This window comes from Pieris brassicae, chromosome 5 (genome assembly GCF_905147105.1).
Source record: "Pieris brassicae chromosome 5, ilPieBrab1.1, whole genome shotgun sequence".
Lineage (NCBI taxonomy): Eukaryota > Metazoa > Arthropoda > Insecta > Lepidoptera > Pieridae > Pieris > Pieris brassicae.
This window is the reverse complement of record NC_059669.1, coordinates 12,561,424-12,576,588: the sequence shown is the minus strand read 5'-3', so window position 1 is coordinate 12,576,588 and position 15,165 is coordinate 12,561,424. Positions and strand designations below refer to the sequence as shown.

The 15,165-nt window shown below is 35.8% G+C and overlaps 1 protein-coding gene across 8 annotated transcripts in view; it reads left to right on the top strand.

Annotated features, from left to right (window-relative positions):
- LOC123710376 (homeobox protein cut) overlaps positions 1–15,165 on the top strand; it is a 124,162-nt gene that overhangs the window by 57,539 nt on the left and 51,458 nt on the right. For 7 of the 8 annotated variants that reach the window (XM_045662221.1, XM_045662223.1, XM_045662222.1 and 4 more), the window contains one exon: positions 1,427–1,741. In XM_045662221.1, coding sequence (XP_045518177.1) covers positions 1,427–1,741 — 315 coding nt within the window. Of the gene's footprint in view, positions 1–1,426; positions 1,742–12,367; positions 12,413–15,165 lie in introns of those variants that run through there. The other variant, XM_045662224.1, reaches the window with a different exon arrangement.

Genomic DNA, 15,165 nt, shown 5'->3' with positions numbered 1-15,165 from the left:
GACTGGACATGGACTTTCTCGCAAGCTTTTATAATTAATTAAATTTTACTTCCAACTCCTACACGTCAACAATCTTGGCCTTGGGATCTATTTGTGATTCATAAACAGTTGTATGCATTTTTCTTATACGCCCTTCGAATGGAACTTAAAATTTCCCCTACTAATAAGCTCTAGATGTTATCTACCTGTTCTACCACGCGTGTCGAGTCACGCGTGCGTTTCCAATTTAATTTCATCATTTGCTTTCTTTAATGATTAAGTATTAACAGTCGAAGTCTTTCTAAGATCGTATCGTCCTAGAGACATGCGAAATGAATATTCCTACTGAATTTTATTTATTTATACATTTACGCCCTTTTCCCGATGTGGTGGGAAGAGATCCCCACTTGCTACGGATCTATCTTCTTTTCTTTATCCACTTTAATGACATTTATGCATTCTCTAGTACCTCCTGGGTTTGATCCAGGCCTACCCATGCCTTGCCTATTAGAAATTGTCTTAAATCTTTTGACTTCACAAAGCTTATCTCTTTTTCATGAAAATAAATAATTTCAGTAATTTTACTCAAAGGAAACCCGTGATTTTTACCCGTGTGAAAATGATCCATGCAACGTTCTCACTATCGAGTACGGTTTTTGTGTCGAAGAAATCACATGGGTCCGCCAAGGGACCGCAAATATAAATACATTCGAATTCCTATAGGATTTTTAGTAGATTTTAGTATCGCTTTGAAGAGTTAAAAACCAATAAAACAGTTATCATGGAATCAGCTAGTCCGTCGAATTAAAACGAATAAAACAATCCGCTGGGAATCATGTAGTGGCCAATAATCAGCAGTGCATCCGTTCAATGAGATCGGGAGATAATGAATGAATACCACCGGAAGTGGCACAAAGGATTCTACATCACCGGCCACAAGAATTAAACTATGGGAACTGATTAATTAGATTAAAAACAACACGTGGAAATCCGAATCGATGCTTCCTGTGCTGATGCTGAAAAACAACGGGTTTTTTTATGGAAGCATCTGATAGTTTCTGGAGTGTTTGTGGCAAGCTACTGAAACAAGTTCTGAAAAGCGGTTTTTTGCTGTTTATAAATTTAGTAGACACTTTAATCTTATTTTAATTTCTGTATGTTGTTAATTAAGCCATAATCTTCTTCCAGGAGCTTAGAAGTTTCAGAGTGAGCTTTGTTAACGAAAATCTCCGTTATTAAAAGAGTGGTGACAAGTGTTTTTCCAGTTCTAGTCTTATATATCTACGCTCTTGATTTGGGAAGTACTTGAATGAAAATGAAAATTTAGCCTTACCTTCCATTTTTTTAATACTGACTTGCATAATTGTCGATATGAATAAATGAAATTTGTTTTCTAACTCATTATAGCTTCAAAAAGCATTTACTTAAGAAACTTTGTTTATTCCAGAGAGCTACCTTGGCGGAGAAGGAGGTGACCACTCTAAAAGAGCAGCTGGCGACAACAAGCCCCACTCCTCTTCAAGCCGCCATACCAAAAACCAATGGGTCGATAGAACCCGCAAGAGAATCAGAGACTAGAATATCAGACTTTACCCCAGATATCAAAGAAGAGAAACGAAGATCACCAGACATTGATGAGGATATAGAACAGAAGATAGAAATGGCGGCAACTGCGAGGAGTAACAATAATTCATCCAGGAGCAGTCCAGTTGTCAATCAGACGAATAATCTGGAGAACGAATTAGCCGCTAAGGAAAAAGAGGTAACTTTAATTTGATCTTTTAAATAGTTAAAGAACAGGGAACACAATTAAAAAATTTTATTCAATCTCGCCATATTCAACACATGATACAAAAAATAACGATTTGCCAACCAATGTAGGCATATTTTACACACGATTCAACAAAACGATTTACCAACTAATGTGAGCATATTTAACACACGATTCAACATAACGATTTACCAACCAATGTGAGCATATTTAACACACGATAAAAAATAACGATTTACGAACCCATTTAACACACATATTAAAGTAGAAATAGCTCAAATACGCCGAAGTTCTAACTAAAACATTCGTATGCCCAAAGCCACGAGAAACCCTTTCCTCGATGCAATTGACTACTTTCCTTGACGCTCGCTCAATATACGTCTCATTACAAAATTCCCTCATGAGTAGTGATATGAGGTCACCCGGTTAACTGGGCAGCCGCGGATGCAGTAACCTTGCCTGCGCCCGCGCGTATCGAATCTAAACGTACGATCAATAAATCAATTACATGTGCGGGGGCATCGCTGAATTGGATTTGACAGTTGGCTAGATCTAGTGCAGTGTTTTTCGATCATTTCGAAGTTATCGATAACATTTATATAGTTGCAATGGGATATATATGAACATTGTGTATAACAGTGCTTTACAGTGACCAAATTATCTATATCATTTTTATTCGTATTTAAGAGCGCGCAAATTTCATGATTTCACTGACTAGTGAGGACGAACGATACAGTGTTTCGCGGAACAAAAATAAAGGAAACACCAAATTATTTTTATTTAAATCATTCGTACATATACAATATTTAATCAAATCGCTACTAGCTAGGTTTTTTTTTGTATCGATGAGTTTACATTGTATTGTTATTTTAATGAGATTCAACCATTGAAATATTGAAGAATCAATATTTATTTATTGATTTTTAATTCATGCATCAAATCAAATCTACGATGAGTAGATGCCCGCTCTTAGTATGTAGCTAATGTATTGTATTTAGGGGTACAAATATGTTATAATATAAATCGATGTCGATATAAAACTATCGACAACCAATCGAATCCCGATAGCACTAGTGAAGGAAACAGGATACATTCAATGGAATGATTGATCGGCTCCGAAGAGTAATCCTTGCAGTAAATAAATATCACGCTTTACGAGCTATATCACTCAAGAACACAGTTGCGCTTAATTAAAACATGCTTCGTGGATGAGGGATCCATAATTCTAATAATTTTTAAAGGAACGTTTGTTTTCTTTCTTCGATGTTTCGAGGTTATTTTGTGTTTTATGTATTTTACTTTACGGCTTTTTTAAATATATTGTTCAGATTTCCTAGTAAATACGACACGCTGCAACTCAGATTTATGAATGGTTTATTTGTAAAGAAAGTGGTACATTTAGATCGATTAATACTATTTCAAAACATGTCATATTCATTTTCATAATGTCATTATAAGTTAAGGTATTTATAATTGTTGTCAATCGTTAGTCTTCAGCATTCTGAATTGTTCATTGGTTGAAGTCTTCTTTCTTGTTGTGTATTTTGATCTCACTTTGCTTACTGTTAAGTGATACTCCCCATATCACTTTTTTTTATACAACGGGGTGCAAATGGGCTTGTGGCTCACCTGATGATACCACCCCAAATAGACACTCACATTTCCAGAGGGCTCGCGAGTGGATTGCCGGCTTTAAAATTGATACTCTCTCTCGAACCAAGTCGAAGACACTGAATTTTTTCAGAAATACATCGGTGAACACATGGCACATGCGTTGCCAGGCTTTTATAAGTACGCTCTTTTCTTGGAGGACCCTAAGTTGACTTAAGTGAGAGTTTTCTCGGTCTGACGTTTCCTTCTGCTGCACAGGGTTCCAATTCGCGCGTCTGTCCACCGAATAACTGTTCATCCCACTCATCCAGTCTTTATTAAATATTACAAAGCGATCAATCAGCATTATCGACGGCAATAAACAGGCGGAACTAGGATGATGTAGCATTAAAATCAATTTAGCCATTTGGCGGGATCGTGCCGTCTTCCACCCACCACCACCGTTTATATCGTTGGCGTGAACTGATTCTTGGCCGGGATTATTTCGATTTGATATGGTTTTATTGGCTTTTATTTACGTTTAGTGCTTATTTCTTTATTTCTTGTGTATTGGCTAAGCTTCAGCTCTCATCCCCAAGGTCGTAGATCCCTGTACACCAATGGACTTTCGTTCTATTTGCCCACTTAAAATTCGTTTTAACGAAGACATTGTGAGTAGAACTTATACCCAAAAATGTCGATGATGTGTGTGTCATAAGAGATTGATCTTGCCTATTAGATTGACAAATCATCATGAATACATAAATCCCAGGCCCAGTCCAACAAAAGTTGTAGTGGCACTGATTTTTTTATGCAAAATCCAATTTTCATCATGACCTGACAAAATAAACTCAAACTACTACTCAACTAAACGACTAATCTAGTCAGGGCACACAATAGTTATGTTTTAAGGCCAAACGCCAAGTATTGTCAAGTGGATTACATAAAAAAATACTTGTTACAAATTCCCTCAACAATTTTTCTTTAGTTTTTCATGGCTCTCGACTCGTATCATCAATACAGCTGATTTTAATGATTTAATAAAACTCTAATGAAACACTCGAAAACCAATATAATAAAAGAGTACTAAGTTAACAATTTAATGCGAAAAATAACTTCTTTTTTAAACACTGTAATTATACTTTCAAAAAACATCAATAGAATCAAAAATAATACAAAAAATAAAGCTCTTTTCAAATAATCGAAATATAACATTTGCGCTTTTGGGTTCGGACGTAAAAATATAATTAGTATTACGTATCTAAAATGTTTAACTGCACAAATAACACAAAGGGCGAAAAGGATGAAAAACCATCGGATTGCAGTCTAAATGCAATGAAAGAACTTGCATCAGACAGAACACCTTCCGCGTGCATTCATCAGTCATTACTCCATTGAATCACCAAAATTCAGCGCAAATAGTGAATCGGTTTTTTATAACCCTCAATAGAGCTTTGGAGGCTTTTAACCCCCAAAGCCTGAAAGCGGGTGGATCTTTACAGTTGTCTGTTTGAAGCGTAATATGTTTGTGCTTTGTATTTAATTAATATTTTTTGAAACGGCCTTTTTGGCATGGGGCAAATATTGACTTTTCCACAGTTGAATGCGCTTGGCTAATGCATTTTGATGAAACAAAACTTAAACGTTAATTACTGAAACTAAAAAGTCCCTGTAATAATTATGCACGTTTGTAGAGCAATTGTATGAATTCGATATTCTAAATTGTACTTGCTTTTTATCAAAAGTGTTCGCAACTTTTACGTTACGTTTTGCAAGTTTTTTGATTAAAATACCCCGAATTGGTTTTGATCGTAATATCAATTTCTTTTGACATCCAAAGTAATTTATTATATCGAATGTAAGAAGTTTTTTGGTGTAGCTATTTTCGAATGGCCAATATTGTAAATACTAATTGGTTCAATTCAAATTGGAAACCCTAATTATCAATACTATTTAGGCCTTTACTGAATAGCAGATATCGGATTCGACAGACTTAATTGATCCATAAATCACATTGGTCTATCCTTTACGCTATAAACTTATCTTTCATCTTTCGCGCATAGGTGGCGCTGCCCTTACTCCAGCAGTAAATTCTTAATGTCACTTCAGCGCGGGACATGAAAGAGTAATGACGCTATTTTTATGCACACCAAAAGGAAAACACTCGAAATTAGTTTATGACGACTGTCTGTCGTTCGATTTATTTTAATTTTGTTATTTTTAGATCGCTCTCTTATTAGTCGACGGGTGTCGTAAAGTCGCTGCCGCATCGGCATGGATCTTTGAATGTGTATGACTAATGAATCTTCAAATACACACATCGATATGCACTGAAAAAGTTCAAGAGGAAATTGAGATATCAACTGTATATCAAAAGCCATTACCAGTATCCGCTTGCCTTTGACCTCGGACACGTCAAACAAGACAAATGCGCATCTAATCGCAGCCAATCAAAGAGAAAGTAACGGACGAAATGTCGACAAGAGATGCAATCAGACGCCCCATCATACGCAACCTATCATCTCTGAAATCGCCACGCACGATAATTTAATAATAAAAAACGTGTAGTAACGACGCCGCCAAAACGAGCTCTAACACCCGAGAAATAAGAAGTACGGCCTTCAGTGATCCTCATAATTACGCACGAAACGAGCGTACATGAAAGCAAATGTCAAACGCACACATTTATTTCCAAGTATTGAATGTTGGGCTCCGGTTTCTCGGAAGATGCGGTGTAAACATCATCGTGTCGATGATGAAAGCGATCTGATTCTTTGTACTCGGTGCTGATTAGTCTAATTTTAACTTGGTACAAAAAAGGGAGTAATTTGGCCCTGCCGTGACAGGCGTAGCGTGCACCGTGTCGATATCGAAACTTACCTATAGCTATCGGGATTTCGTAATTGCCTCAAATTACGCCTCTTAAACATATTTCTTATCTTTGAAGGTTGTGCTGAGAACTAAAGAGTAATGATGATATACACAAAATCATATTACCTGGGATTATTTACAAAATTCATAGTTTATATAACGTCGATTTTTAGAAGGAACGTGATAGATTCCCAGCAGAACATCAAAGGCTCGACATTAATCATAACGCGCATCTATCGCTGGTGTTTCTGTTTTTATTGTAAATTAGTATTAAAAAGAGACAGCGCAAGCGCATGAATCAAACGAGTGCCTAGACGTCATAGCACGCGATAAATTCGTAGAATGTAAACAAAAAAGGATTTTGGCCCCAACGGGCCGCACGAGGTACACCTGTTGCATCTATTAACGTGATATGGCTGTCAATTGCGTTCACAAAATGGAAACTGAATTTAAGAAATAAAATCTTTGTCGTTTATCAACGCATTTGAAGTGTTAAGATCGGAATCATTCACCTCGAACGTCGCTCGAAATGCAAGGAGCAAAACTAATGAGTTTCCATGCAAATCGAGCGTTCTTTTTCTTTTTCGTGTTCAGTACGGAGTTGAACTAATAAAAGTTATAATTCCTACGAAGTGATATTTATGTATGTATGTCTGGCTTCTATCTTTTACGATCATCAACAGTTACATATTTAATGTTCGATGTTTATCAACATTTCTTTCTTATGCAGGTTTTAGTGAAGCAGTAAATTATTTATCTTCAAAGAGTTGCTTATTCAAACTTTTGTTTCTCGTCTCTCGGCTATACATCTGACGTCACCGGTTATTAAGTAAGCCTCACTAGGTGAGGAAATGACTTACTAACCTTTATCAAAACATGGAGATATATTTTTTGTGTTCAATGCAATAAGCACTAATATTGTGTGAATTTTATCTACGTATTTTGAAGTATTAAGAACAACCCATAAATTAAAGATAACGATAACAGATTCGTCGAAGATGGGATTAGTTATTTTAGTGATATCATGTTTTAGCATAGTCAGTTTTTAAATAACTGAGTCAGAAAAATGTGCAGATGTGACACATACATATATTATCCATGTAGACAATACAATTGTTAATCTCTGTCCAATATACATTATTAAACACTTCTCTAGGGATATCTATAGTTGCCTTATACTTTGAAATCGATTTTTCTTTAGTTTTATATTTTTTTTATCTTGTCGTATATTTTTACATCAAAAATTGTCATTGATTATTCTTGTACCAATGTATCAGTGTGCCCAGCGTTGGCAAGCTTTTAAATAAATAAAGAAAACTTCGTAAATTTCTTCAATCTAACCGTGTTTCTCTCCTCAGATTGTATCAAATCAAATTCTAAACGTATATAGTTAAAAATAATGTGACTCAAAACTAACTAGCCATCTTGGACCGAAATAAATCAAATATTAAAATCAAAATCTTAGCTCCAACGCTGTTCGTTCATAAAACTTTATTAATGCGTGTTTTAACAATAATAAAATGAACACTTGTCAGTATATTCTGTTATTCATAACATTTGGCACAGACTCAATATTCCTCAGCTCAATTCAAAAACAAAACCCGAGAGAGTATCGGCATTTGTCACTATCACACATAAATAAAAATTATTATTCATTCGAATACAATCTTCAAGGAATCCGATTTGCTCAGTCTATCAGCTAGACTAGATCGTGCGTTCGAGTAATTATTCTTGTCATTGCAAATAGATATTAGCATCGGGACACGATTCTAGGAGGTACAGCTGTTACGCCAGCAAAGCAAATGATCTTCAATCAATACATTCATTAAATTTTAATCAAACGCCTCACCGCCTCCAGGAACTAGTCATCAGAGGGAACTTATTGTAATAGCTGATTAATATTAATCACCCAATTCAGATACGTGTTCGAACTAATTACATACCATACATAAAACATCGAATCAAACAAGATAACATGCGTTATCGAGAACGATGGTTTGTTTTCATTAAACTTATAATGTTGGATCAATTGTGAAACAAAAGATTCTTGCGGTGTTGAGAATCGAGCAAAAAGTTAAGAAATTTCTATTAACATTCAATGCTTAACAAATACAGCAATCACTTCGAATATTACACCTCTTATTAGAAACGCACTTTGCAATAATAGAACTTATAGTTGGCATACTGCAAATGAAAAGTTGCCTTTAGCTTGTCCAATAAGAATGAATTTTCGATAACGCTAATAGATTAAGTTTTCTTCCAGTTGCAGCTGAATTTGATCTAATAGTGGTTGGAGTAAGGTATAGTTTGGCTTAGATATAAATCATATGTGCTGTCACATGTCGCTGCGCGTTAGTTCGGAGCAGGCAACACGTGTAGAGAATATGTCAATTCATTATAAACTTTGTGTAGCGTTGAAGATGATTTGTGACATATTATCGGTATAAAGCCCTATTTGTTTCTATGTACCCATTAAGGGGGGTATTGTCTGATCGACCGAATTCCCCGTAATTGACAAATTTCGTGAGATCCCGCATAATAGCGTCTGTATAATTGCTTTCTGGTTGATAATTGAGCTCATTATTAGAATCGTTTCTTGTTAGAGTTTGTATTATCTTTAACGTTATCTACTAATGTTACGATATATATATCTATAATCAAACTGTGTTCTATTTTAGGAATTTCTTGAATCTCTTCGTCGTCCCAAACTTCCCCAAATGCAATTACAACATGTCCAAAACAATTCCGTCCATTGTTTTTATTGAAATTAATGCAAAAATCAATCAAATCAAACTTTGTGCTCGCTTTGTTCCTTCCCGGAACATTTTTCTTCTCGCCCCAAACGCCGAGACAATGGAGATGGTTATTAATATTCCAATATAAAAAACATCGGCCCTAAACAATAGGTGCTGTTAATTTACTCATTAGGGATTCATGGGGAGTCTCGGTGAGGGAGGCACAGTTGCGAATTCCCTAATAATGGAATCCTTTGATACATTTTATGGGACCGATCTGAATTTTGTATTTACCCGTAATAACCTTAGATAAAAGGTAATCAAAAGACAGTTATGCGCGGCTTTCATGGAATTCAGTTAAAATAACTGGAATGAGTTCTGAGCATAAGAATTTTCTTTATATAGATTGGAAGTGTTTTCCACGTCGCATAAGATTTCCCGGGGGTTGAAGCCTATGTAATGTTGAACGTGATTGATATGGACTAATTCGATATTGACGTGACCAAAATCAATCTTTTTATTCACGTAAGCAGGCAGATATACTGAACTATTTTGGTTATCTATTTTAAGCATGTAATTTTTATAAAAAACCAGTGTATTTAGGTCTGGACCGCAGATTTCTGTATCTGTTTCATGACCATTTGTCAATCTAATAGGCAAGTAGGTGATCAAACCTCCTGTACCTGACACACTCCGTCGATATTTTGGGTCTAAGGCAAGCCCATTTCTTCACCATTCCAACGACTGTTAAATGCACATAGAACGTCCATCGTTGCATAGCCGGGGATCGAACCTATGACCTCATATATGAGAGTCGCTCGAGTCGAGGTCAAAACTGTTCATGCAATAACTGTAGTCAGCCAAATATATGTATTGATTTATTCATCATCACTATTTTTTTAATAAAGATACTCTTATACTCTTGATATTAGTTGGTCAAAGTGTTTTTTCTAACTCTCCTTAATAATAAATTATTACTATTTTTATAACCTTAATCTATAAGTGATCTATAGAATTTATAATATTAATTCCGGTTCTTCAGCTGCCGTATATTTTATCGATATTACGTATTGTTCAATACAAAACAACCGATAATTTTTACTATGACAAAACTGACCACGTGTCGTGGGGTCCGAACTGGTTCTAACCGGTTCTTACAACACTATTCACCCGAATTCGAAACACCCTCAAAATTTGCATGAATTAAGCTATTATCAAGCTTGTATTAAAGGTATATGTGCGATAGTTGTTTGGGATATCAACTATTGATTGCATCCATTCAATTGGCCCAGCTGCCAAACAGATCCTTTTAAGACATTTTATTCATGAATTTCAATCCAATAATTTTAACCAAAACGTTGATAAAACAATTACCGTTGAGCGAAAACCACTAATAGATGCAGTGACAAGTGTAATAAAAAACGAAACGTCCACTTACGTTTGCCGAAATAATTCAATTAAATTGAATATTTGCGGGACAAAGGCGTCAAAAGAAATGTCTTGTATAAATTATTTCCACTTTTTTTCGTCCACTTCATTGTGAAAGATATCGTTAATATTAATTTTTTGACACGGAAACAAACGGAACTTAATATTCAGCCCTTTGTTATTTTAATTCTCTTGTTTAAGTCGATTTGGAGATAACTTGATCTTCACAATGTAAACTATGGATTTCCTTTGACACAATATCTTATTAGATTAACATTTCTCAGGTTTATAAATATTTCCTTAAGTATATTGTCATTTCCATTAACACATTGTACGACAAAGAACGGTTTGGTAGCCGTTATTACAAAATTTCATTTTAATATAAAATTGTATTCAAGGATATATACATCGTTGAGATGTATTCTGAACATAAAGAAAGGTACAAAGGTACAAATTGTCAGACGTAAGGATAAGGAGGAAATCAGTAAAGGCAAGACAAGACGACAGTAATGACAAGAGAGGTTAGACTGATAATATATGTAGTTTCTAATACTTTTACCATGGTGAGTGTTCAGAGGAGTTCTTCGGATTAATACCTGCAGCTAAGTTTCATCATCGGACGTCTGCAGACTGAGTTCTGACTGCCAAAACTGAGCGTTTTTAGACAGTTTTTGCCGCGCACCTCAACTCTGTGAAACCTGCTGCCCGCTGAATTATTTCCGAACCAATTTGACTTAGGGCCCTTCAAGAAAAGAGCGTTCAATTTCATAAACGCCGGCAACGCACTTGCAAGCCTTCGATATTTAGAGTGTCCATGGGCACTTCACTATCACTTAACATCAGGTGAGCCTCCTGCCCGTTTGCCCAATGTTCTATTGAAAACACTTTACCTTGATATCAAAGTATTAATCTAAAACATTTCCTCTATTCTAATTACTTAGTCAATCGTAATTCTGACGCAACGAGTTATCTCCAACTGATAAATTGATTTTGGCGGGATCGATTTTAAAACAATCGTGTGTCAATGTCCCGTGTTATCGATACCGGGTCAAATTCAAATATTGCTACGATGTTTACGATCGTTAAACTGTTATTGTTAACCTAAAATGTTATATTAAAATGTGAAATTTAATTTTATACATATTACTGTCGCAGTATTATGCATAAATTAGGCTTCAGCGGGTCTCATCCCTGGGGTTGGAGGTCTAATCCCCGGCCGTGCACCAATGGACTTTCTTTCTATTACGTGTGATACGGTGAAGGAAAACATCACTAGGAAACCTTAGACCGAAAAAGTCGACAGTGTGTGGCATAGAGGGACTCAATAACTTGCATATTAGAACTTGGAACAGAAACAGAAATCTGAGGCCAAGTCCTAAAAGCACCATTGGTTGGAGTTTTGTTTTGTCTATAAAAACTTTTTGTAAAATCATAACATCGTAGTAGATAATTTGAACAGCTTCTCTGAAGAATGAAGGATACTATGTAAAGTTCCACGAAGATTTATCGCAAATTCGCCCCCCACATGGAATACTATTCTCACCTTTGGGCAGTAGCTCTCCTTCGAGCAGTCACTTTCTGAGCGGCTTGATCTCTTGGCGTTGCGTAGAGATGTCATGTGCATCTTCTATCACTCACCATGCACTTACAATGGAGAAGGTTGGGAGGAGCTGTTTCAACCGGAGTTTCATCATCGGACCTCAAAACAGAATACGAAATACCTGATCATCTCGACGCCTGTCACGCAACGCACCAAGACTATGTGGAACAGGCTGCCCATCGATGTTGAAACCAATTCGGTTTTCAGTCATTCAATAAAGCGTACTGCTTGCTTATGTTATATAAACAAATCAACTATATTTATTCGTTCTAAATATTATGGCAAAGTTTGAGAATCACCAAATTGATGACAGCACGTGTACTATTATCGTTTACACACAACCACAGTTACACAATTAGTTTTTTTTATATTTTCGGCTATCATTTGCGGATACTGCGTTCGCCGAGTTGAACTTGTAGGAAGTTGGTTGTATCTGGGGTGAGCGATGTTTCAATATTTATTAAAAGTAACTTTTAAGTTAATAAATTAAACAATTGAGAGTGATATAAGAATCTACAAACAATCTACACGAGTTGGTCTATCACTAATTTTATGTTTTCTGATTATTCATTTTACGATTTAGAAAAAATTCTCAGATTTCTGTATCATGATCATTTGTCAATGTAATAGGCAAGTAGGTGTCGACTTTTTGGGTCCACGGCCTCACCGTTCGAGCGAATGTTAAATGCGCACATAGAAAGTCCATTGGTACAGCCCAGGATTGAACCTATAGGATGATAATGGCACACTGAAGCCAGGCCAATACTGCTTTACGATTATTAGGTCTCATACTATATCTACTACTACTACTAATACTCCTTCAAATAACAATCATATCATTGCACTCAGTCTATCAATAACAATGACAAAATTACCCCCTTAAACTACACAAATATCGGTTCCTATCCACTTATCTTAAACGAACACTACTATAAACAAATGAATAGTATTTGAATAAAACAATAGTCCCCAAAACATTACACCATCCGTTTAAAGCATTAAGCAATTTACCTAATGTTCTTCCGAAACATACAATCGAAAACAGACTCTATTTTATCGGAAAACAATCGATTTTCTATCAAACTAGTCGACACGAATCATGTCCGGATTGTTAACAGCGTATATCTGGAAAAGCTCAGAGAAATTTTGACACTGTGTTTATAAAAATAGAGCTTATTTTGCAGTAAACATTATATGGGGATACGTTAAGTGATATTACGAGTTTGTATCGGAATAGTTCCCAATGGATACCTATCTAATGCTTAGTCGTTAAATTAATGCCAGAATTTATGACAGTTGGAATTAGCTGAAGATCATTGATTGATGTCTTACAAGAATGGTCCCTCGTCACCATAGATTAATTATAACGTTACTACTGTTTCCTTTTAACTTAAAAAAAAAAAAACTGTGGTTACAACCTTTTTAGGTCTGGGCCTTATATTTCTGTATCTGTTTCATGATGTCAATCTAATAGGCTACATACGCCGTAAAAGTCTTTAACAAGGCAACATTTTCTTTTTCAAACATAGTCCATTGGTGCGATGAGAGTCACAGAATGAACACACAACCTTTCCTTTTAACTATATTAGATTTTGGTTTACAAATACCTTTAAAACTTAGCTAATCTTGAAACACGTACAAAAGTAAATCAAGCTTCATATAATATTTTCTGTTCGTTCACACGATTGTATTGATGATGTAAATGGCTGAGCAATTTACTGTAATGTCGCGGCTCCCTTGTAGAGTACCGTGCAAAATGTTAGCGTGAATAATAGGTTCGATTCTCCGCTATAAAAAGCCTGAGGAAAAGTTTATTTAAGCACTCGTTATTATTGGGAACGAATATAGAAGGGTTTTAAATTAAATTTAACATTAGTCTCTTGTTTGGAAAATGTAATACGGAAAATTTTAATTCAGGTTAAACGCTGGTCCGTCGCATTATCGCACGTTGTCACGAACAAAGCAAACCCGATAATTGAGAAGGGCTAATACTTTCGATTATTTATTTAAGTATTTCGCCACCTGAGCCTTTCCACAAAAAACAAGTCATAATTAATTACAGAATATCGTACGGTACTCGATTTCCAATCTTATCGCCAGGGGATTCGAAGGAAATTCGACTGAACCAGTCCATCGGTACCGGCCCCGTTCAGAGCTTTGTGGGAAAAATATAAGATTGCTTTTCTTTTTGAGTTGATTTTGTTTTAATTCGATGTTTTTTGTTTAACCCTTCTTTGACTTTTTACTTTGGCCCGTGTTGATGTTTGATTACTTTAAAGGAAATTTTTGATAGAAATCCAACGATTTTCTCCAAATAACATAATTGGGACTCGACAGAGCGCTCGCCGAGTTTCAGGCAATTATGAAACCTCAAAAATGTTGACATTTTAAAAACGTCAATCATTCTATAAGCGGTGGCATTATTAACATAGAGCGGCCAATCGCGCGCGCCGTACGTCAGAGGAGAGCGGGGCGAACCGATACACAATTAAAGAGCAAAACAAGAAGACTTGTAAGTACTAATGCTAAGACGAATGTTGCGGAAAATCGAAGCCTCTGCCTCCCCGTCTGTAGGGACGACTGATTTACGATTTACCCCCGAACGGGGTTCTTTTTTAATTTTAATACACTCGCCTTGTTTGCTTTTTTATTGTACTTTAAAATTTTGCTCGCGACGTTTTTTATCAAGACATGAATCGCACGAAGGGTTCATCGATAGGGTTATTCGTTTGTTGCGTGATGTTTACTTGAATTTTATATATTCGTGACGTAAATGGGTTGCCCGCTGTGCCGAAAGTGTTGAGCCGTGCTGGAGGTGGCAAAACTTAATGTTTTGATAAGAAATAATATCATAAATCAAATTTTGAATAAATATATACCTAAGTACAAACAAACTTTCGTTTCAAACAAGGTTTTGCTTTTGACGTGTCGTTTTGGGTTTTCACGAGCTTATACACAAATAATAATTATGTCTGTTTAATAAATTTTCTTAGCTGGAATTGAATCTCATGACCAACATGATGACAAATACATGATGTATTAATATGTTGGCTACCGGGGAATATATTTATCTATTAATAACTTTTGATGGTCGTTGACAACCCTATAAGGTTTCTTTCTCTAATTGATAATTCTTCCGCGATCCCCCATCCGCTACAATAATACAATTAATTCCCTTATGCCAGCTCTAC